This window comes from Lepidochelys kempii, chromosome 3 (genome assembly GCF_965140285.1).
Source record: "Lepidochelys kempii isolate rLepKem1 chromosome 3, rLepKem1.hap1, whole genome shotgun sequence".
Taxonomy (NCBI): domain Eukaryota; kingdom Metazoa; phylum Chordata; order Testudines; family Cheloniidae; genus Lepidochelys; species Lepidochelys kempii.
The window spans coordinates 75,890,880-75,914,329 of NC_136382.1; the positions used below are offsets into that span (position 1 = coordinate 75,890,880).

At 38.7% G+C, this 23,450-nt stretch overlaps 1 protein-coding gene across 7 annotated transcripts in view; it reads right to left on the reverse strand.

Annotated features, from left to right (window-relative positions):
* Positions 1-1,385: 1,385 nt before the first annotated feature.
* Positions 1,386-23,450, reverse strand: part of FBXL4 (F-box and leucine rich repeat protein 4) — a 119,129-nt gene continuing 97,064 nt past the window's right edge. For 6 of the 7 annotated variants that reach the window (XM_073336823.2, XM_073336821.2, XM_073336825.2 and 3 more), the window contains 3 exons: positions 19,450-19,521; positions 17,808-18,120; positions 1,386-8,809 (listed from right to left, as the gene is read on the reverse strand). In XM_073336823.2, the coding sequence (XP_073192924.1) occupies positions 8,646-8,809; positions 17,808-18,120; positions 19,450-19,521 (549 nt within the window). In that variant the 3' untranslated portion in view covers positions 1,386-8,645. The remainder of the gene's footprint in view (positions 8,810-17,807; positions 18,121-19,449; positions 19,522-23,450) is intronic. The other variant, XM_073336827.2, reaches the window with a different exon arrangement.

Here is a 23,450-nt window from a genome sequence, read left to right on the forward strand (position 1 = left end):
CTGCAGCAACATTTGGGGTTTCAAATTTGATTTTGTCCTGCATTGGAACAAAAGCAAAACCTTTCAAAAATTTTAGTGAAAATGGACCTGTCAAAATCTCTGTTTTCTGACCAAGACTGTGTCCCTATCCATCCTTGTGTTTTTCATCCCAGATCACTGAATAAGACAGAACAGGGACCTGAAATTACATCTCCCACACTGCAGGCCACTGTCCTAACCACTAGGCCTGCTCAGTTTCTCTCTCTGTGATGTAAACTTTGTAAAAACTGATATATCTTCACAAAACATTTCAGCTTTGATGAAACAGTATATTTCAATAAAATTTCATTTGATTGAAAATGTGATCAGCTCTAGCTTACTCTCCCTATCCTGTAGCTGTGTTTACACTGGGCTCGATTTTTTTCTTCCAAGAATTTCACATTATTTCTACCAGTGGTACACCTCCAGTGGAAGTGCAAGTGTAGGCAGGGCTCCAGGCAGTAGTCAGAATTTTAAGCACCATGTCCTCTAAAGCTGCTCACAGTAAGTACGAAACTAAGGTTAAAACACCAGTGATCACTTATCTGCACTAGCCCACTCACCATTGCTCCCACTGGTAGAGAAGACAGGAACGGGGAAATCTTGGCAACAAAGCCTAGTATAGAAAAGGCTTTAATTTTAAGGATTATGGTGATCCTGAAAGGTGCTAAGCACTTCCTGTGAGGCAGTGGGTACCCTCAATTCCCACTAGACTTAATGGCTAATCTACATCACATTTTATTGTGTTTCAACATGACTGTGAGTTACATAAGTGTTGGTCAGCATTATGTCAACAGTTAGACCAGGCCAAAACTGTGTTTAACATCATGAACACTATTTGTCTTTGATGACAGTTATGGTTAGCATTTTGTTCTCTAACTCAGATTCCAAAGCCAGAAGGGCCCATTGTGATAATCTACTCTGACCTCCTGTATAACACAGGAGGTCAGAGTAAATATCACACACTTATCTGAACTTCCACAATACTCTTTCAAAAATATATTCTCTACATATTTAAAGAATATAGTAACACGAATGATGCTATCACAGGGCAGATGCAAGCTGCAACAGCTATTACATTTTGTCCTTGTAAGAAGTTCAACAATTGTTTTTTCTTGTAAAGAAGCCTCAGAATGCTTAGAATTATAATCTCCACATTTCATTTTATATTTTTTTTCTCAGCAACAGGGCAATTTAGCTCTCAGGCAATCCTGGATCTTAAAAACATCTGGAATAACTGAAGGTTTTTTTAAATGAAAAGTGGTAAGAATATGTTCAAATTGTTCTTCAGAACACCAGATCATAATTAGTGTTTTATTTCTCTGTCATTTTAATCCAATGTTCAAAAGTTAATTAGTTTAGGCAAATTATTTTCCTCTGATTTGTATTTATTTTATGCACACTTGGTATTTTGCAATACATAGTCAAAAGGAAATGAATTAATTTTGTAAAGTAAGGTAAACACCACAGATAGAATAAATGTCTTGTTTTTAACACATTTCTTCTATCATCTGTGTATTAGCAGATACTGACAAATCAAACTGATGAAACTATTAGCAATACAAAGAAGCTGAAAATAATAAAATACACTTGTACAACATCTGATAGTATTAAGACATTAGCCAGTCCAAAACGATGTCAGAACAAAATAGGCTTAATTTACTAAACAAAAACAATCAATGCATAAATATGCAATTCACTTATTTTGACAACAAAAGCAAACCAGTTTCAGGCTAGTAATATAAGGCATTAGAAGACTTCCCCAGATAAAATTAAGTCATTTAAAAATATAGGGCTGAAAACAGAACAAATCATATTAAGTCACAAATATTATTTTAAACTTTCTTCTTTAAAGTGAATTAGTGCTCAGTTCAGATGTTGGGTTTGAAAAGCCCAAAGATGCAATTCTTTATCCACAAAGCAGGATAAATATGGGCAGCAAGCTTCCCCACATTCCCCAGGCAACTGGTTGTGCCTCAATTGTGTTCTGGAAGGACCACCACTAAGGATGAGTTTAGTCTTCATGTTCATTTATTCCTTGATCTTTCTATCAAGAATGAAAGGAACCATGAAGGTCCAGATCCTCACAGGTATTTAGGCTTCTAACTGCCATTTAAACCAACGGGAGTTAGATGCTTAAATCCCTTTGTGGATCTCATCCTAATACCATATATAACACTGGTTTTGTGATGTGGGCACCTGACCCGTAGGAACAAGGCTGAGACTGTCAACCATGTTACATAGGTGACTAGACAGTGGACTACTGGTAATAATTTGCAATCTCAGTCATAAAGATATTATTTTGAATTTAGCTCAGGTCACTTCAAAACACTGCTTACATGCAAAAATTTGTCTTATCTAGTTGAAAGAAAAATTGGGGAGGCAGAATGGTTCAGAGAGGATAACACCTACTGAAGGAAGAAGAAATGGATTGGCAGCTGCTCCACATATCCCTGCTAATTCGCCCCGACCTTTTGTTGGCAATAGCTCAACCCATAGCATCTCCCCCAGAAGACCCTACTAGAGCAAAGGATGGCAGCCCATACACCTCATGTCCTTTTTTTCCATTTGAACTCAAATTCAGTCTGATACCACTTTCAGCTCATTCTCAACCAGTGTAGCCAATGTTTCTAACGTAACAAATGACTGTGGTTTCATGGGAGGTTAAGCAGCAAGAAAAGCTGAACCAAAGCAATGGTTATCCTGTTTTATATAAACGCTTCTTGTAAAAAAAATACAGGGAAACAAATACTGAAAATACGATACTGTCTCAAAATCCAAACTTGTCTCAAAATCCAATACTTTTCAAAATTCTCAATGAAGCATTAGTGGGTTTTTAAGGTAGACATACAAAGCACAATCAGGTTTAAAATAGTAGTATACAAAGATAAGGATTTCTATATTAAACCTTTGGCCTAAGTTTCATATTATATAGAGACACTATTACCCTATTGTATAACATAATTATAGTAATTTTTAGCACATTACAGAGCAGTACACTTGAAACATGTAATTTGTTACCAAATTGTTTTTTGCATAATACTATCAGAAAATATCTACTCATGCTAACCTATGCCAATAAAAAGTGCTGCTTCTCACCTAAAAAAAACCCAAACAAAACCCAAATCCTTTAATAGAAACTTCCTTTAGGTTCAACAAGTGAGTCTGATTTTTGGGGGCTGTCTTTTTGGATTGCAAGTTTCTCAGGGCAGGTATCATTGCCATCTGTGTCTTGTTCAGCATAGAATCCATAGCTCTAGATAACAGATCTAGTGTTCTCGTTACGGTCTTTAAGATGCATCCTTTCTGATGCTCAGTGGGAGAGAGAACCTCCTGCTTGACTCACAATGGGTAGAGAGAATAGTGTTGCTTCTTGGTCCTTTGCTTGTACATTCTTGACAAAAGGGAGGGTGTAGGGTACTCTAAGTCTCCTAAAATATACAGAAGGCATCTTTACCCATTCCTGGCTCCTGAGGAAGGAGCAGATTGGGTGAAGGGAAAAGAGGAACTTTTTATGTTCCAGAAGGCCTCCTAGAAGGCAGAGGTCAGCAGGCTGATAGATGGATTTAATTGGGATGAAAAAGGAGTTCTCAGCTCCCCACCCCCAAGTGCACCCTCTCCTCCTGTTTTGGTCCTGTGAACCTTACAGTAGTCAGTTTGCCTGCTTAGAAATGGTGGTCGCAACAGAAGAAAGACATTTCTTTAGGATAGGGGATGAGTTCAGGCAACAGACAGAGCAAAAGAAGCTAGCCATGAAAGGGACTATGCCAGATCCACAGGTCCTGTGTCACTGTCTGACTCTCTTTAAAGCTGTTACCACCATGATGATCCATGTAGTAGCAGAGATCTCTTTCACCCATAAGATAGAGACAGACTGGTACAGGGGAACAGAGTGCAAACTATCAAAAAGCGCAGAGCTAGATGTATTCAAGGAAATGAGGAACAGTTCATTCTAGCCTAGCAGGTTCCTTCTTGAAGAAATGAGCTTTGTGAAGAGATTCTGTATGGTGGTAGGGATGGAATTCTTCTCCCACAAACTACAAAGTACTAATGGACCTGCTCTACAGCAGTTTCAAGATAGCAGCAGCAAACACAGCTTCTGTTTTGATCCTCCATGGGATGGAAGGTGTTTGACCAGAAGATTCTCATAGTGATGAATCTACTACTTGCCATATCTTCTCTCCCCTAGCCGTAGAGCAATAGGGTAATGACCCTCTCATTCCCCACAAAGTGGAACCACAAAATTTCTTCCCATTTGGTCTTCCACAGCCTTTTCCATGATCGGACCCCAAGGTAACACAATTATTACAATTTAATAAGATCATACAGCTAACAACTGTGGCTAGTTTTAGAAGTAATTACTGAAATTGTTAAGCTCTTAGGATTCTGATTAAAAAAACACAATGAGGCAAGATTTTATGTAGCTGTTCTCCCTCTCTACACTCCATCTATAAAGAGAAATATCAATTCTGGCAAATAGAAATTTAGACACAAACAAAGATGGGCAAATTAATAGGCTCCCCCTTCACACTTAGTGACACAATCAATGGGATTTAAATTATTTAAATACAAATTAAAAGCTTAAATTTTATATTTTTTCACAGCAGAACAAGATGGCAGCATTTCAGATAAGATATATATTTAAAGAAAAACTAAGTAGCTCAAAACCCTAAGAGTGTGTTTCAATTAACTTAAGAACCTTAAAAAGGTCAAATGGGTGTAACATTTCTCTTAAAAATTGTAAAATGTATGGCAGAGTTGAGGTGTATCTTTAATGATTTCCACCTCATAAAAGAACATATGATGCACATGCTCTCATGACAACTAACACAAGTGCACAGATGGCTTCAACATATTCAACTCAGTGTTAAAGTTACTGAGGTCCTAAAACCAATCACCTTCCTTATGAAAGTGTTTGAAGTATTTAATATGGTATTTGCATGTGTATTAAAATATGAACACTTTTGCATGCTAATATGGAGCTGGAGTATATCTGAAAGCAAAGTTCTCTTAATGTCTGGAAAAGAGTAGCAATGAATACACATACCAAAACAACAAACCTTATGTATTAGCAACAAGCGCTACATTTCATCTTACTTTAGTAGATTTAATATCCTGCAGAAGTGATCAGAATGGTTACCCTTTAAGAGTATACACAGAATTATTTATGTACTAAAAACCCAATGGTCCTGGGGGTCATGGGATCACACAGTTGTGTTTTATGCAACTTTACAACAGTTAATGTTTCTGATTGTAGGAACACAATTAACTTAAATATCACAGCTCTGCTATTGTTATAGTAATCATATGTGTCAAACTGACTAGAAGACAAATATAGTATTTTCTGTGTTTTCCAGTTTGTTTAGTTTGACCATTTTACAGAAGTTTGCATTGTCACTTGGTTGCATGGGTCTTTAACACAGCAGTAAGGTCGGAAATATGTTCTGGAATAGCTATTCATCTTTAAATTAAAACCCTTATTCATTCCAGAGTAGCAGTCATGTAGATAGGCCCTGAAGCACACTGGCAACGTCGCATGGGAAAGTCTGCACAACTGTTGACCAGGTTGATCCCGAATTGTGGATAAAGAGGAATTCCAGGTATTTTCCAGTCCCCAGGTACAGTGAAATAATGTTTTACAATGGAAACGCTGACAGTGTTAACTATTATGATGTAAGTGTGACAATATAATAGCAATTCCTAGATTGTTCTCGGTAGCTAGCTGGTTGAAAAGCTTTACCAGGCTCTATACCCAATTTCAATGTTTCAGAAATACTCTAAAATAAAAATCTGCTGAACAACTTTGAATAAGATGATCAATAATAAAATCCTAAGAGGTAACATCAATTAAAATTGAGATTGTAGCGTATTTTTGCTTCTTTATGGTGTATAAGGAAGGCCTGAAAGTGTTTTTTTCGCTTTTTACCTTAGAAATATCAGGAATGCCAAGGCTGGTATCCCCTCTTTTTGCTGGAAGACTTCTTGGAGATATAAAAATTGTGCTTCAGCCATTAACTGAAGAGTTAAGGGTATCAAATTGTAAACAAAGATGTCACTTTTCCCAGGTAGTTCTCCATTATTTAAGGTAAATATATGTTAGCAAACCCAAAAAGTTTTCAACAGTCTGAAAAAAAATCACCTCCCTTTAATTAATTAGGTTCTACTTCATCAGAAAGTATAACAACATAATCCAGTGAGATCGCCAATCACCGCAGAGTGTTCCAGACACAAACTGAAATTTGAATGTAAGGGACAAGCAGAAATAGATCCTTTAGACAGAACAGAAACAAACAAAAATCAAATCAGACCTTCCTTATACTTCATAATGAAGCAAAAAAGACTGACAACCTCCCCTGAGCCTTTACACGTTATCCTTTAAATGATTCCTACGTACAGAAGTAAGGCTAGACTAATCACCTACTTTAGTACTTTGGAAGGCATAAAATATACCACTACATCTATGCTAAACAAATCTAATTCTATTTACAATTATAAATATAATCCAAGAAGCATTTTTTTGAAGAAAAATAAGGTTAAAAATTGGTATGCACCCTGAGGAGTGAAATTTCACAACAAAAACAATACTTATTTTAAAACGTCAATACCTGTGAACACCCATAATCTGAACTTGAGTTCTCCTGTAACTGGGACATAAATGTTTAATTTTCATTTACAATGAATACACTGTAAATACATTACATTAAAATAGGTTTACATTATACATTGGACATTATTCAATACATTGTAAATACATTATATTAAAATACGTTTAAAGTAAAAACTTTGTTGAAAGAAGGAAGCACTCCCAAAATAAAATGAGACCTTGCACAGAGCGACTCTAGGGCAGACATCTGTCAGGTGACGAGATGTCTAGACTGAAACATGTCTAAATAGCTCCAGTACCCTGAAAGATAAACAGAATGGAGGCACCTAGCTAAAAATCATATGGTGACATCTGTGTGTGAATGACAGACATCTGTGCACTTTTCTTTGGATTTGGGATTTTCTTCAAGATTCTGTACAATTTAAATCAGAATGGAGGTCTATAAAAGCAGAAAAATGGTCTTTAGTTGTTTCACGAAATGATTTATAAAACACTGGCATTGGTATGAAGAGTTCAGAAATACTAATTTAGGTCCATAGAGGTCACTGGTTCATTGATGCTTTGAGGCACTTCTCTTCCAGTGGACAGGTATTTACTGCATCAGTTTCAATTTTCTTTGCTGATGATCTTCTGTGTAGTGACGGCCTTCTTCCACGCAAAATGTTATGCCTATTTTTCCAATGGACAAGAAGAAACATTGTACAGCATCTGCTACAAAGGTGGCAATAATGGAGCTGATCCCAAATGAGAGATCATGTCTGGTGGTCTGTGTTCACTAATAGTGTCTAAAGAGACAGGAGTTTTGCAAATATGAGTACATAATGTAAATACCAATTCACAATAGCATTGGTGCCATTACGGAGGAAAGAATGTCTCATTCAGAGAAATGCAAAAAGTAGAAGAAAACCATTCATCCACTAACATCATCATCTCTCTCCTCCAAAGACTTAACAGCAGCTAAGGGAGTTTAGATTATCAAAGATATTATCTCTTGTGGTGAAAAAAACGCAACCCATCTCAGAATAAATTAGTATATAGCCAAATCACATTGCCTTTGGTTTACAAACTCAACATTTTCATCATGATTTTACTGAACACCAAATATTTGTTTTTAAACCTGATAGTAGGTATGTATCCAACTAAGGAAGAGTTTCTAATACATTATCCTGAGTAACACTATTATTGTACTTCATATGAAAGACAGATGTACCACAAGTCAACACACCTTGACATAATAGAAATTTGAAAAGAAAATTGCTTTTGGGTTTTCTGTGTGTTATCAGTTATGACAGGAAGTACCTGACACAAATTTTATATCCAGTACAGGAGGAAGCAGGTAATTTTCTTTCTTTTTAGTTTCTGCTATAAACTCATGTGGTTGGTTTTGCATTTATCTGTTGTGTCATTTAGGCTGGACTGTAAAACATTGCCGCATTTCATCCATTTGAAGGGAAAAAAACCTCTTAGCAGACACATCAGAGTTTTAAAATAGATACCAGTCACTGTCAACAAAAGGAGAGAAAAAAGTGGCTTTTCAGTCTAGTCTGATCTTACACTAGCTTAAACAATTTTCAAACAGCACATTACAGGCCAGATCACAAGGTCTTATGCCACAGACCAAAACTAAAACACTACAACCTATAAGACAGAGACACTCCCGTCATTCCTCTATTGTTAAATGTTAAAACTTCACTTTCACCTGGATTTTAATACATCTTATTGTACACATTTTTTTTTAAAAAGGGCATCAAGAATATGTTTTTTTCATCTTCTCTAATTTAGGCCACATATGTGGCTATTTAAACACAAAGTGCCATCAATTAACAAAGGGAAAACAATTACTAGATACAGGAGAATAAGAGCTCCCCACCAAATACATAATATGTACTCATTTCATGAATATAGTTAACATTTTCCCTCTATTTTATGGAAGATTTTAATTTCTTTTTTGAAGAAAAATGTAATCACAAATTCACAGGAAACAACACTGTCAAATGAATTCCATACCAGCATACGTAGTGAGTCACTGAGTGAAACTCTTTTTTATGAACACATTAGGAAAGCTGGCATTCAGTTCGAGGACAACTCTATTATCAATTTGTGAACAGAAGGACACATCAAGTAAAGAAAGATCTTTACAAGACTCCAGCAATTTTCTTAAAGATGCAGGGCTTACCATCCTTGTCCCTGGTTAAAAACAAAAGAGAAAAGATCACTTAAAAAAGTTAATGTGAATTGAACCTTTGTTAAAACTACCAGTTTATGCTGTAGCAAGAAATCTTCTACACCTTACTCCTCATTTAAAGTTTATTTCACTACATTTAGCCCGACTTGATTATGTAAAGAGTTGTCACTTTGGATGGGCTAGCACCAGCAGGAGAGTGAATTTGTGTGGGGGGGTGGAGGGTGAGAAAACCTGGATTTGTGCTGGAAATGGCCCACCTGTTGATCACTTTAGATAAGCTATTACCAGCAGGACAGTGGGGTGGGAGGAGGTATTGTTTCATGATTTCTGTGTGTATATAAAGTCTGCTGCAGTTTCCACGGTAAACATCTGATGAAGTGAGCTGTAGCTCACGAAAGCTCATGCTCAAATAAATTGGTTAGTCTCTAAGGTGCCACAAGTACTCCTTTTCTTTTTGCGAATACAGACTAACACGGCTGTTCCTCTGAAACCTACATTTATTTTGACTACCTTTCAAATGAAGGGCTCTTTTCAGGGTGTTTTTGCACTCTTTTGACCACAGAAAGTCTGTGGGACTGCCATGGCTTACCTTGTGTAGAAAAAATAAATCCACAGTTTTCTTCTTGTTCCGGAAAAACTCCAAGATTTCAATGGGAACTTTTTATGAGTACTGACGGGAGGATCTGAACCTACATTGCAAAAGCAAGATGGCTCCCTCCCCCCTCAATCTGGATGCCTGGATACTGTGCTCTGACACCACCACTCTCCAATGAGTTCGTAGCAAAAGGTCATGCCAAATCCATGTCTTTACATCACGCCCCCCCCTTCACTGACTGTAATATAATGCTGCAACAAATGCATCCTATTAAGAGCCAGTCTAATGCTAACTGAAGTTAATGGAATTTATTGGCTTTAGTTGGAACTGGATTCGGATAATAGAGAATATAGATTTTAACACACATCAGAATTCTTAAAGAACTGTGAACTTTTCCTACAGACAATGAACTGTAATAGAAATACATTTCTTATGGCTAAAAAGTCATTTTTGTGAACAAGCTCCACAAATAGATCACTGTGGGATAAAAGATATGACATCTTCTATGTTTTTAACATTACCTGTGCTGTGTACAATTAGGAATGTTTCTCAAAAAATTAAAAATGTTAAAAGGATAAGTACAGCACATCTTTTCTCCTCTGTCCCTCATAGAAGGGACATCTTATCATGATATTTACCTTTACAGGTTGGTACAAGATTTTGAGGGGAGGAGGGATTTGAACATGGGATTTTAGTTTGGGCCCTTCTCTATTTACTAGAGTTTTGTTACTTCAATTAAGTGCCCATTACTTCGTACAAATGCACAGCAGGTGTCTTAAAAATCTGTCATTTTACTTTGTTGTTTAATTTGTTCCTTGGCAAAATTCTTTGGCACTGGCTCAATAGAGAGCAATAATTGTTCAGTGGGACAATTTTGTTCCTTAGCTGTAAAATCAGCATTCCCATATATCCGATCCACCTAGCCTGGCACTGTTGGGAAGACCCATGCATGTTAGTTATCAAGGAGGCAATTCAGGAAAATTCTTGAAGCCCAAAATTCTATGGCAGGGGACACATCAACAGACTCCACAAAATGTTTCAAATGTTTAATTGAAAACATCTGCCTCTATTTAATACATAAAATAACAAAGATACATTAGCAATAATTTTAGAGAGCACATAACTGAGAAGACCAGTTAATATACAAAGAGCTCTGTGTCCTAAGCAACATATTAGACTTAAGTCATGTAGCAGAGACCCTGGAATTATCTGGCACTGCTCCCACAAATGCTCTCACCTCACTCCCCAGACCACTCCAATTTGCACAGTATTCCGTTATTTATTTTACATTCAATTTATTCTACACTGCTCTCAAATTTAAATTTGCAGCAAAGTTTTGTATTTCAAGTGATCAACTATATGTTGAAGCTGTCAGGGGAAAGCTGAAGATTTTGACAGCTGGGTAGGGGACAGTTGGGGCTTTTGGCACACAGGAAGGCATGGGAGGTGTTTTGGTAACTAGGAGGGAGTTGATTATTTTGGCACTAAAGAGGGTATTCAGCTTTTCTTTATCACCCCTTTTTTGTGCAGTGCAAAGGTGGCGGTAAATTTTGGGGAGCAGGGTTTGCCAAGAACCTTTTGTAGTAAATAGCTGCCCCAGTGCATCCTGTGTCAGAATCTGACAATACCTACAACAATGAAAAATGAACATACTAGTTTGAGGCTTCTGTTAAAACAATCAGCAATGTTGACATTCAAACTGTTGACTGACTTCAGAGTTCACCATGAGATGAAGGAGAGCAGTTCCCATCTCTCAGAGTTATCATTTCAGGCTGTTGGCAGATTCAGGCAGACAACATTGCATTGCTGTGACCGAATGTACCCCTGTATTCACACCCTACACACAACTGTAATAATCTTTGTACAAAATTTGCCTTGTGAGGTATCATCTGAAAACTAATAACTCACTGGTCAAAAATATCATGGTGAAATGCATGTAGCACCATTTATATGTAAAGTTATGAAACCCTCCTGTATGATGTTCTTATCACCAGTTCAAAACCACACAATCCTGCCAGAGCAGAAGTATCCTGAATAAAGAAATGTGTGTTTACCTAAATTTTCATATAAGCAGTAAACAGGGTCCTCAAGACAGCAGGGAGAGGAGATGACAAGAGACAAAGCAAATTTGCATTTCAGCAAACACAGGTGAGAAGAAACAACATGGAGCCTCATTCTCCACCTCCATGTTGCCTTCTTTACTGTTTGAATAAACTTTGCTTTGAGGGGTAACCCTCAGAAGAATCTACTTCAAAGTTAACTGAACTATAAAAGAAAAGGAGAGAAAATCCCAAGCACTCTCTCTCTCTTTCATCTAAAATGACAAAGGAACCAGCCTTTTGACTTTGGGGGAAGATTCTGACCTGAGATTTGGCTAGCCACACCGCTGGGAACATGCAATAAGGATTTTTACCTTGAACCAAGTGTACCTTTTTAAGTTTTAACTACTTGAAAGCATTTTATCTTTTTTTTTGGTAATCATTTATGACCCTATACTTGTGCTCACTTGAAACCTATATTTTTGTAGTTAAATAAACTTGTTTTTTTTAAATCTAAACTAATCCAGTGTTGTGTTTCAACTGAACTGTTTGGTAACGTCAGTTAAAGTAGCAAACTGTTGAATATTGATCCTTTACAGGGGCAACAGACTTTTAATATCTGAACTGCCTAGGAAAGGGCTGAACAGTGCAGAACACACATTTTTGGGAAAATCTGGGACAGGGAGTGTGTTGGGTAGTTACCCAAGTTGGCAGAAGCCAGAGTGTGACTGGAGTGTTTCTGATAGGCTATTGGGGTCAGAGTAGCTGGACCAGGGCTGCAGCTATTCACTGACACTCAGGGTGTGACCTGCATGCGGTCTGGCTGTTTGTGAGTAGTCCAGTTTGGGAGCTACAACAGGAAAGCATTGTGACACACTGAAGGTTGTGGGGCAGGTGCTGCCACAACCCCTCACTGGTCTGCGTTGCACGCCAGAATACGACAATTGCTCAGCGTATGGTTCACATTCTGGAGGCTATCTTCAAAACTAAAAGGCCTAGAGCAGGGATTGGCAACCTTTGGCACGGGGCAAACCAGAGAAAGCTCCTGGCGGGCCAGGCCGGTTTGTTTACCTGCCGTGTCCGCAGGTGTGGCCGATAGCAGCTCCCACTGGCTGTGGTTCAGCGGCCCAGGCCAATGGGGGCTGCGGGAAGGGCGACCAGCACATCCCTCAGCCTGCGCCACTTCCAGCAGCCCCCATTGGCCTGGGACGGTGAACCACGGCCAGTGAGAGCTGCTATCGGCCGAACATGCAAGCACGGCAGGTAAACAAACCGACTTGGCCCACCAGAGGATTTCCCTGATGGGCCGCGTGCCAAAGGTTGCCGATCCCTGGCCTAGTGGCTTCAGGCCAGAACCTAGCTGCACTACGACAAGATCATTCTAGCTCAAATGCTTACATAGCCAGTCATAGTAGGATCATTCTTGTACAGGGGGATCCTCCAGTGGTGTAAAGGTGGTGCGATGGTTCCTACACCATCTATCTCCTGCAGCCGGTAGGGAAAGGGGATGTATCTAAGGCTTTCCTGTGCCCCTGTGAGTTCCATCTCCCATAATGGTCCCTTTGTGCTGCTCTTATACTGGGGAAACAGCCCCAGCACACAGCTTGCTGAGGAAGCACAATGGTGGCTAAAACTTACCTTTATATCACCACCTCCTCCCAAGTTGCACTGTGAATTGCTAGACCACAGACAAGGATCATGGCCTTAATATTGTTTTTAATGGGAATTTATTTTCTGGAGCACATTATTCACCGATTTAAGCATAATCCGCAGTTAAGCAGCAATTTACATGGTCACATAATTGCATGATACACGTGGCCCTGCAGGTAAAGAACAAAACTGCAGGACCCAGCAATTGAAAACAGCATCCAATTTGGACACGATATTAATTTTATAATACTTAGTAAATGAATGAATCAAACTGGTTGCAGCCAGCAAATCTTCTCAAAAGAGGCTTCATTTTTGTCTGCCCACAAAGCCACCATGGAGTTAATGCTCTAATTGGAACAGGAGGAGTTTTCCCTGCTGAGTTTATAGGCTTTAACAATATCAGAATGAAACCAAGTCAATGCTGCCAACTCTTGTGAATCTATTGTGAGAAATGCCGTTTTGGTCTCTGCTTAGACAGTCTCACAATAATGTGAAAGCTGCAGCTTCCCACAATTCTGGGGGAGTGAGCGAGATATTTTCCTCACACAATGCCCAGATTTCCACTGCTGTCTCACAAATACCTGTGTAATTCACTGGCAATGTGTGTGCTGTGACTCTTTGTATTAGCTAGTCCACAGAAGACAACCATATGCTTTCTACCACCAGCTAGTCTTATAGATGAAATAGAAGAGGTCTGTGGTGTGGATCTGAAGGTTTTGGATACAAAACTTGCAGATGATCCGGGTAGGAATGAAAAAAAAACTACATAGATATATAAACATATATATATAAAAGTTAGTGTAAAGACCCTGGAGTAATTGTTGGGATGATTTTATACCAAAAAACATTGAATTAAGAAGTTAATTTGGATGTTGTGCTATTATGTGTTTTAATGTTGCATTTTGATTATTTGGTTTTGCTTAATGGGAGGTTTTCCCTTTAAAAATAAGGTCTGTGGTTGAGACTAAGAGCAATGTGTGGGAGATCTTGCCTGTGTGTCAGAGAGGAGGACCCTACTTGAGGTAAGCACCCAAAAACTCAGAACTGGACTTAACAAACACATCTTTCCAGAAAACAAGCTTCATTCATGATGGTGTTAACATTAGCACTTACGAGCATTGCTAGCGTGCTGTGGAGCCTTCACTTGTAAGTCATCAGCTTGAACCCAGCCCAGTTCAGCAGAGAATAAAAGTTTTCCCATCTAATGGTAGCCATATATGAGATAAATTTAATGAGTCTCAGTTTTATCTCCCATGTCACAAATTCACCACTATGGTTTACATTAGATTGTAAACTCTTCAGTGCAGAAACTGTCGTTTACTATGTGTATGTATAGTGTCTAGCACAATGAAGTCCCAATCTCAGTTGGGGTCTCCAGTGATAACTCCTGTAGTGAGACAGAAACTGCCTTATTATACATTCGTTAGAGTTGGTAACAGTGTTAAATTGCCACACACATTGGGGGTGTGCAAGGAAATTTCAGAAATTAGGCCCTAAAACACAGTCTGATCATAAAAAAGAAAACCCATAAAAAAGAAAAAAAGTCTGACTCATTATTTTTGAGCTGCCATCTTGTTATATGATTTAAAGTCCTTGCTGCTGCTGGGAGTGGGAGGACTGGACCAAGGAAACCACCAGATTTTCAGTAATGCCTACAATAGAAGGGACTTGTTCACTGGTTAGACACAGAGAGCTGATGCAGTGCACTTGGGAAGTTTTGAGGCATCCCCTGCCAGGTTAGGTAACTAGGCTCCAAGACTCTCCTAGCAAGTTGTCTCCATAACAACTGCCATGAATAGGCCACCACAATAGTTTCAGGATAGGTGGATTGGATATAGTAGTAACTCCACATGTGGTCTCACCATGAAAGGTCTTCTATAATATATGCTATAATATAATCTGACTTGTTAACAGCAGTAAGTGCTCAGGAGCTTAGTTCCTTTCTGTTCACTGTTCAGATATTATTTTGCATGTAAGTGTTAACAAGTGAATTCAAATATTAAGAGAGAATGTGGCAACAAACCTTCATTGCTGGCAAAGAGGAAACACAGCCTGCAGACATTATACAGGGTAAACAACCAAACTATTCATTGCTCGGCCTTTCTGTTCTAGTGAAAAGGTCAGATCGATTTGTGGGCAGAAACAATGCCATCATAATAGATAAGCATGAGAGTGGGTGGCCAAAAGAACGTATATTTTTATAAAATGCTTTATTCAGTAAGCCTCTTGGAAATCTGGTTTGTACGACCAGGAAATATGCCTTTTTTAATCTAGCTGCAAAACAGATTAATTTAAAACAGACTGACATTTCACTCCATATTCTTTATGGAAATATGTGTATAATATGGATTTGAGATATACTCTATGCAAGGTGGGTTATACTTTATGCAAGGTGGGTTTTGTACGGTATCACTGGAAAGGCTATAATTTCCTGAATGTGATTATCCAATTTATATGCCTGTATAATTTCTGTATCTGAAGTTAGGAATATTGACTATGTATCTGTATTTCAGCTATGCTACTTTGGGTAACGCCCTCTGCTAATACTTCAGGTACAACAATAGAAAAGCTAGACAGGGCACATGGCCCATCAGCAAGGACAATGGACTGTGAAAAGTCCTTCCTGTGGACACTCCATACAGCCACTGACCCATCAATGCTGTGATACTACAGGGCCAGGTGGTCTTGTCACCTGATACTAAACATTACCTGGGAATTCTTGTAACTTTCCACTGGAAGGGGAGGGTGTGTGTGTCCAGTTTGGGAAACAAAGGATTCCTGCCATATGTAAATTCTATTTAAGGGTGGGGAGGAAGGCAAAGGGGGCTCCTCTTCTCCATGGTCTGTCTGCTCAAGAAGAAAGACTGCTAAAGCTACCTGAAGGGAAGGTAGGTGGGGAGGGGAGCTGGGGAGTCCAGACTGAGACAGGGGTGCAGTCTGAAAAGAAATATAACTGGAACTCTGAACCACAGAAACTTTTCAACCTGCCTAAAACAACATTTAGGGTAAGAAATTACATTTTGTAACCTGTTTCTTAAGTATATTGATCTTAGCTTGTGGACTTTGGTTTATTTGCTCAGTAATCTGTTCTGTCTGTTATCTCTTATATTCCCTTAAAATTCACCTTCTGTAGTTAAAAAACTTATTTCTTGTTTATAATGTAATCCAGTTTATGTAATTTCTAACTGGGGGGAGGGGGGTGAAGTTGTGGTGCATATCTGCCTCCACATTGAGGGAGGGGGCGAATTTCATAAAACCTTTGGGTTTGTATCCCTAAAAAGGAGTGGGCACCAGAGTGTTGGAGCAAGCCCCTAAGGCTGAATCTTTTCAGAGCAGATCTCTGTCTCTTTGTGCAGCTGGGTGTGGCCCTGCGTATGTGTTTGGCTGGAAGAGGCTTGTAAGCCTAACCCAGCAAGGCCAGGTAAAGAGGACCCAGGCTGGCAGAATAGGCTGACTCAGTAGCATCCTAAGGGAAGCAACCTGTCACACAGACTACAAAACACATACAAGTTTAGGTTTTGATCAATTTGTTCTGGGAAGAGTGAACTTTCACCTGTTTTCCTTTCTTCCTAATGCTGGTTGGATGTTGGCCATAGGTCAACAGCATGAAACCATGTTATATGGTATTTATGTATGAGCTATAAAGGGGTATTCAACAATTAGAAGCCATGTTGTAAATTTTCTTGCACACGCGAAGCCCAGTCCTGTGAGATTATGATAGCTCTAACCACCTACTGAAGGCAATGCGAATGGAGGATTCTCAGCCTCTTGCAGAATCAATTTTAAAACTTGTTCTTCTCATGACTTTCTCATATTGCATTAATTTAATTGCTTCCTTTTAGGCTTCTATCTTCCTCTTTCAACTAAACCCATGAAAATATTCATCAAATGTACAAGAACCAAAAGGAAATCTTTGCTGATGACAGTGTGTGCAGTTTTCCACCATTTTAAATAATGAAACCACATGTTGCAGTCTAACAGGATTAATGTAACCTTTTGTAGAGATTCTTTTCCCTTCACAAATTCCTCATTCAAGAGTCTAAAGCATATTTTACTTCAGATTGTGAAAGGTACTACCATCTGTAAGAGCTAGAAAGGGCTAGAAATTTAAGCTTTGCAAAAAGTTATTTTTTCTCCTTTCTGCATCAGTGGAAAACACAAGTAAATTGCATTGTAAAGTACTTTTTAACTTTAAAAGAGACATTATCTTCTAGTAAAAGTGACAAAAACAATGGAGAATATGATTCTATTCTGCCTGATGTGTATTCTGCAAGAAAAGTCTGCTTATTTGATCAAAAGACTCACACTTTATAAATGTAGTCTATCATACTCCATACAAATACCATAAAAGGAAAAAAAGGCATAGGAAAACCAGTGACATTATCCACAAGGATTTTTTCAGCCAAACAAGCTTTAAGAATTTGTAACTCTTAAAAATCCTATTAAAAATACCAACTTATTAGAATACTAAATTACTCTAATATTACCTTTATGAAACTGCTTGCCAAACTAAGTCAAGCCATATGGCTGATTAAGTCAAAATGGGACCTTAGAGCAATTTAGTAATTTTTAATTTTATTGTATTGGGACTTATTTTTTTAAAGAATATTTAAGATCTGGAACTAAGTCTTATTTTATGCAATATCTAGTTCTCGCTTCCTACGAGGATACAGCATATGAAAAAACAATAATGCAATTATTCATGTGTTTCCTTACCCAGTATGTCCAACTGCCGAAGATGAGTACAGTTAGCGGCAAGTTCTTCAATGTCCGTGTCACACACAGACCTGTTGGCTGTAAGAAAGAGCTTTTGCAAGTTTGGGAGCTTATGCGCAAGGTTTGTGAAACAGCCAGTACTGCTTTGTAGTGTAGGGCACCAACCAAGATCAAGCTCCTCCAAGAGCTGACATCCCGAAGCCAGTTCTGCTATTCCATTTTCAGTAATGTTTTTACATCTCCACAAATCCAGAGTACGCAGTTTTTTGCACTTTGCTCCCATCATACTCGCTATCAGGTCATAGTCTTCAATCTGTGAAGAAAACAAGCACCATTTCTTATATATCGTTATTTCCAGTTATACCCAAGCAGCTTTGTTTGCTAATACATCTATTGATTGGTCTTCAGTGTTTTTCATTTCTAAGGAATTTGGAGAGGAGTTCACCACCACATTGGACAGGTCTCATTCTGTTTTTTTAAAAAAGACAATGGCAAGGTAAATTTTCCATCAGTTTTTAAACTTTTTTTGATTTTAAAATTTACACTCTGAATAAGAAAGACCAATTAAAATCTAAAACCAAAACTGATTTTCTTCTCAACATTCTTTTTTACATTGCTAGCGCATTTTTTGTAAGAGCTGTTTTTCCCCCTAAAGGGTAATTAAGTTTCATTGACAGTGGTCTGTCCTGCTTATATAAAGGGGCAATTGGAGGGATAACAACAGAGCTATTGGTGGTTTAATGGCACTTAATAAAATAAACAGTGCTCATACATCTGCATATGGACAGAAGAATAAGTCTCATCCCTTTTCAAGGTTGAACAAAGGCTGAATCTGGATCTAGCCTTCAGCGAAGCACTGCCAGTCCCCACTATGGAAGTTAGGGGGAATGAAGAAGTGAGCCATTGTATGGGCAGTATAACCCACTATCAAAGGAGTGATAGGAAGTCTAGACTGTTGGAAGAGCTAGTTGGTAATGCTCCCTCCAGTTTCTGCTAAGCCAACTGAGGGAGGTCTATCCAGCTCTTCCTTTCTTTTGCTTCCTGATTGGGTGGAGAAGCCCATCAAGTCGCATATTAAGTACTCTGCTGTATTTATAGCCATAGACAGCTGAAAAATAAGGCCCCCTCTATGTCTGCCTCTGGCATTCAGGTACAACATTGTTTAGGAAGGACCTCTCTATCAGCAATTCCTTTTTTTTTTTTTTTTTTTTTAAGTAACAAAAAAAACCCACTTAGCCCTGGGAAGCCTGTGACTAAAAATATCTCCACTCAAACTAACTCATTCTGTATACACAGAGATTTATTACTGTAGGGTCGTTCATGAGTGTCAGGCTTCCAAGAATGTATATTTGTTTTAAATAAAAATGAACATTAAACATTAATTTTGGAAACATATGAAGAACTGCATTCACTTTACAAATAGTCAGGGGTGGGGAGATGGTGAGCTAAATTTTAGGCCTGCAAAACTGGCCAGTGTCCCTATAAACACACACACATTCATTTTTGCCCTATAGGAATAAAGGCTAATGTTAGATAAGCAAATGAAGTAAACTATCTTTTAATACTTTTGTAAACAAAGAAAAGTAAGTTCAGTCTCAGTCATCTCTCTCTCTCACACACAAACACGACTTCAATTACTTACCATGACACAGCTACCAAGGCTGAGGTGCTGAAGCTCTGAACAGAAGTTCAGAATGCTGAGCAGTGCTGTTTGCTGCCATTGGGGACCACATCAGAGGCAAATATGGAAAGTGAATCAAAGAGAAGAGGTCAATTAGACATTAAAGGCTGTCACCACTTTCCCTGAAATACAGCTCAAAACCTAGGTTACAGACACCACAAATGCCATTTAATGAGTCCCTAAGCACTCTAACCATTGATTGACTCTAAGCCAAGGTAATCATTACAAGCCTTTATGTAAGTCACTTTGGATGAGATTTTGCATGCCCTAAAGATACCTATATTCCCATGACCTATCAGTTCATTTCCCACAGGAGAGCTGTTGGAAAGTGTGGTAAGTTCAAACAACAAGCAAGGCCAAACCAAAAACACTAGGGACAGGTGACACTGCAGAAGAACAGCAACAGCTCTGACATTCACTGATCAGCTACAGCCTGATGGATCTGCCAATAGAGTCACACAGTATCAGGATTGAACTGGGGACTTTAATGTCAAAGGATTCTCTGTGCTGACAAGGGTAGTGACAACCATTGAGCACCTGTCACTAGCAACATGCAGACTGAAATGAATATAACGTTTACTTTACAGTCATGTTTCTGCCATTTTAACATGGCCATTCTGTTCAGAATACTGCCACACAACTAAAAGAATCTGAAACTATATTAGAATCAGGTGTACCTTGCAGAATGTTTATATGCTTAAATATTCAGTTTTATTTCCATAAGACCAGCTGAGGCTACGTGTTTTCATGAAAATTTGTGCTCCTAAAAAAAATAAAACCACTCTACTACACTATATTACACTGTATTGCCTTATTTCGTTTTGTAATTTTGAAATATACTCAAACTGAGAAGGCAAAAGAAACCAAAATTGTCATCCATTTGTGGATAAACAGAACTACAAATAAATGTGAGCTACATTTAAAACATTTTATTCACCCTTTAAAGATATGATAATTTGTATTCTGTAGTCTCTGAAACCTATGAGAGTTCATAAACAGGAATAAATATCACAACATACTGCAACATAATATTTGGAAATCCACAGTATTTGTAATAGTTCTTCACTGAGGAAAATAAAAAGCTGAATATAAAAGACAAAACAACTTGTTAATTAGAAGTGCTAAAGGAGAACTAGTCTGCTATCTGTGTATGTATATTAGTAATATATATAAGATTAGTCTAATTTATTTTCTGTACTAAACTTTTAGAAGAAAAATGTCTGTGTTCTTGTCCATTTTTCCTCCCAGTTAAGTGTTAGGGCTTAGGAAGGGACATGTGCATCCTGGAGATGAATGCATGGCTGCATAGATGGTGTCGATGGGAAAGCATCAGAAGCGTCAATTATGAGATACTGTTCTGGGAAGGTGGTCTGCTGGGAAGAGATGGGGCCCACCTGACCAAGCAGGGGAAGAGCATCTTCACGCACCGACTCACCAACCTAGTGAGGACAGCTTTAAACTAGGTTCAGTGGGGGCAGGTGAGTAAGTATAAACAAAAGACAACTTTAAAAGAGGGTTAGATGTTGGGGAGGGGCAGGAGGCATGGAAAATTAAAATAGGGTCATAGGAGCAACAAGATGAAAATCAGTGAGGGAATCTGCTCAACATCTTAGATGTCTACACACAAATGCAGGAAGTATGGGTAACAAACAGGAAGAACTGGAAGTATTAGTACATAAACTAAATTATGACAACTGGCATCACTGAGACTTGGTATGTGTGTATGTGTATATATATACACACACACACGTGTTCTTAGGTCCAGAAGGAGCAGACCAGTTGAGAGTCTCTGGGTAAAGATAAAAAGAATAAAAAAATATGGGTAACCTCATTGTAGGGGTCTACTATCGATTACTAAATCAGAATAATGAAAATAACTATTTAAAAAAGGACCTCTGAGTAGATGTAATAGCATGAAAGCTTATGCTCAAATAAATTTGTTAGTCTCTAAGGTGCCACAAGTACTCTCCTTTTCTTTTTGAGCATCTAAAAGGCAATCTTCATAGAAAGACTGTATAAAGAACAAGTTGACAGGGGCTCAGAAGGAAGTCCTTTTAACCCAGTTACTACTATGTTGATGTCTCAAGAAGGGGGTTCCCAGATAGGGGAAAAACACACAAATGAAGCCTTTAAAAGATCTAGCAACTTTAGAAAGGGAAAATAGGATATGATCCTGAATAGGAGGAGGATGTACTGATACTGCTGCTAAATATACTCTTAGGGATCTGGTGGATAATCCCAAATGTTTTAGTGCTAGCAAATAATCCAAAATAGCAGTAACAGGAGACTCAAAGGTGATGTCATGCTGCACAAGCAGAAAACCTCTTCCACTTTGCTGTATAGGTCAGTCTAGTAGAGTTTTTTCTGCTATACTAAGATGTTCTGGACTTCAGCTGAACAATTTCTTTCACTGGCAGTCAGCTAGCCAGCATCCAAGCTGTCAGATATAAAGATGCAGGATATTGTTTTAAGATCTGATCTTTGTTTTGCAAAATCACGTTGGGTAGTACAGGTAATGTGATTGGAGGAGAATCATCTGACCCAAACTGGGGCTACCATGATCATTAAGGCTGAACCTTGCCTGAGTTCCCTCAGAAACCTTGATATCAATAGAATGGGTGGTAAGGCATATATGATGTCCTGGTGTCCATAAAATGAGAAAGGCATCTGACAGACCGCCTAGGCTCAAACCACTTCTAGAACAGAACACTTGGCATTTCTTATTCTGGTTTGTGGCAAATAAGTCTATTTTTGCACATCCTTACCTGTGAAGATGTTTTTCAGAATTGAGCCTTTGACAGTCCATTCATGGCTGTCTGGAAATTGTCTGCTGAGGTTATCTGCTAGGGCATTTTGTAAGTCTGGAAGATGCAGAGCCATGGGTGTGATTTGATGATGAATGCACAAGGCCCACAGGTGAATGACTTCTTGGCAGAGAGGGGGTAACCCTGCTCCTCTCTGTCTGCTGACCTACTACACTGCAGTTGTATTGTCCATCACCACTGGGATCATGGATCCCTGTAGCAAGGATAGAAATGCCTTACCATGTAGATAGCTCTGAGCTCTAGGGTTTCAGTGGAGATGAGCTTCCTGAGAGGACCATAGGCCCCAAGTATGAAGGTGACCTGAATGAGCGCCACATTCCTGAGCGGAGGCATCTATCACCAGTATTTTATTAGGCAGAGGTGCAGCAAAAGGTATTCTGTTGCACACATAAAATGGGTTCTTCCACAATTGTAATGAAGAGAGGACTTCTTGTTGGACCTTTATCTCCATGTACATCTAGTGCTTGTTTAGTAAGTATACTAATTGCAACCACTCTTGCATTGAGTGTTGCATGCTGTGTGACAGTTACAGAAGGCCATGTGTCAAGGTTCCTTCCCCACTCTGAACTCTAGGGTACAGATGTGGGGACCTGCATGAAAGACCCCCTAAGCTTATTCTTACCAGCTTAGGTTAAAAACTTCCCCAAGGTACAAACTTTGTCTTGTCCTTGAACACTATGCTGCCACCACCAAGCGTGTTAAGCAAAGAACAGGGAAAGAGCCCACTTGGAGACGTCTTCCCCCAAAATAACCCCCCAAGCCCTAAACCCCCTTTCCTGGGAAGGCTTGATAAAAATCCTCACCAATTTGTACAGGTGAACACAGACCCAAACCCTTGGATCTTAAGAGCAATGAAAAAGCAATCAGGTTCTTAAAAAAAGAATTTTAATTAAAGAAAAGATAAAAGAATCACCTCTGTTAAATCAGGAAGGTAAATACCTTACAGGTAATCAGATTCAAAACACAGAGAATCAATCCCTCTAGGCAAAACCTTAAGTTACAAAAAGACACAAAAACAGGAATATACATTCCATTCAGCACAGCATATTTTACCAGCCATTAAACAAAATCTGTTCCTGGCAAAAGCATCACAGATAGACAGACAGCTAGACAGACCCTTTGTCCCCCCCCCCCCAG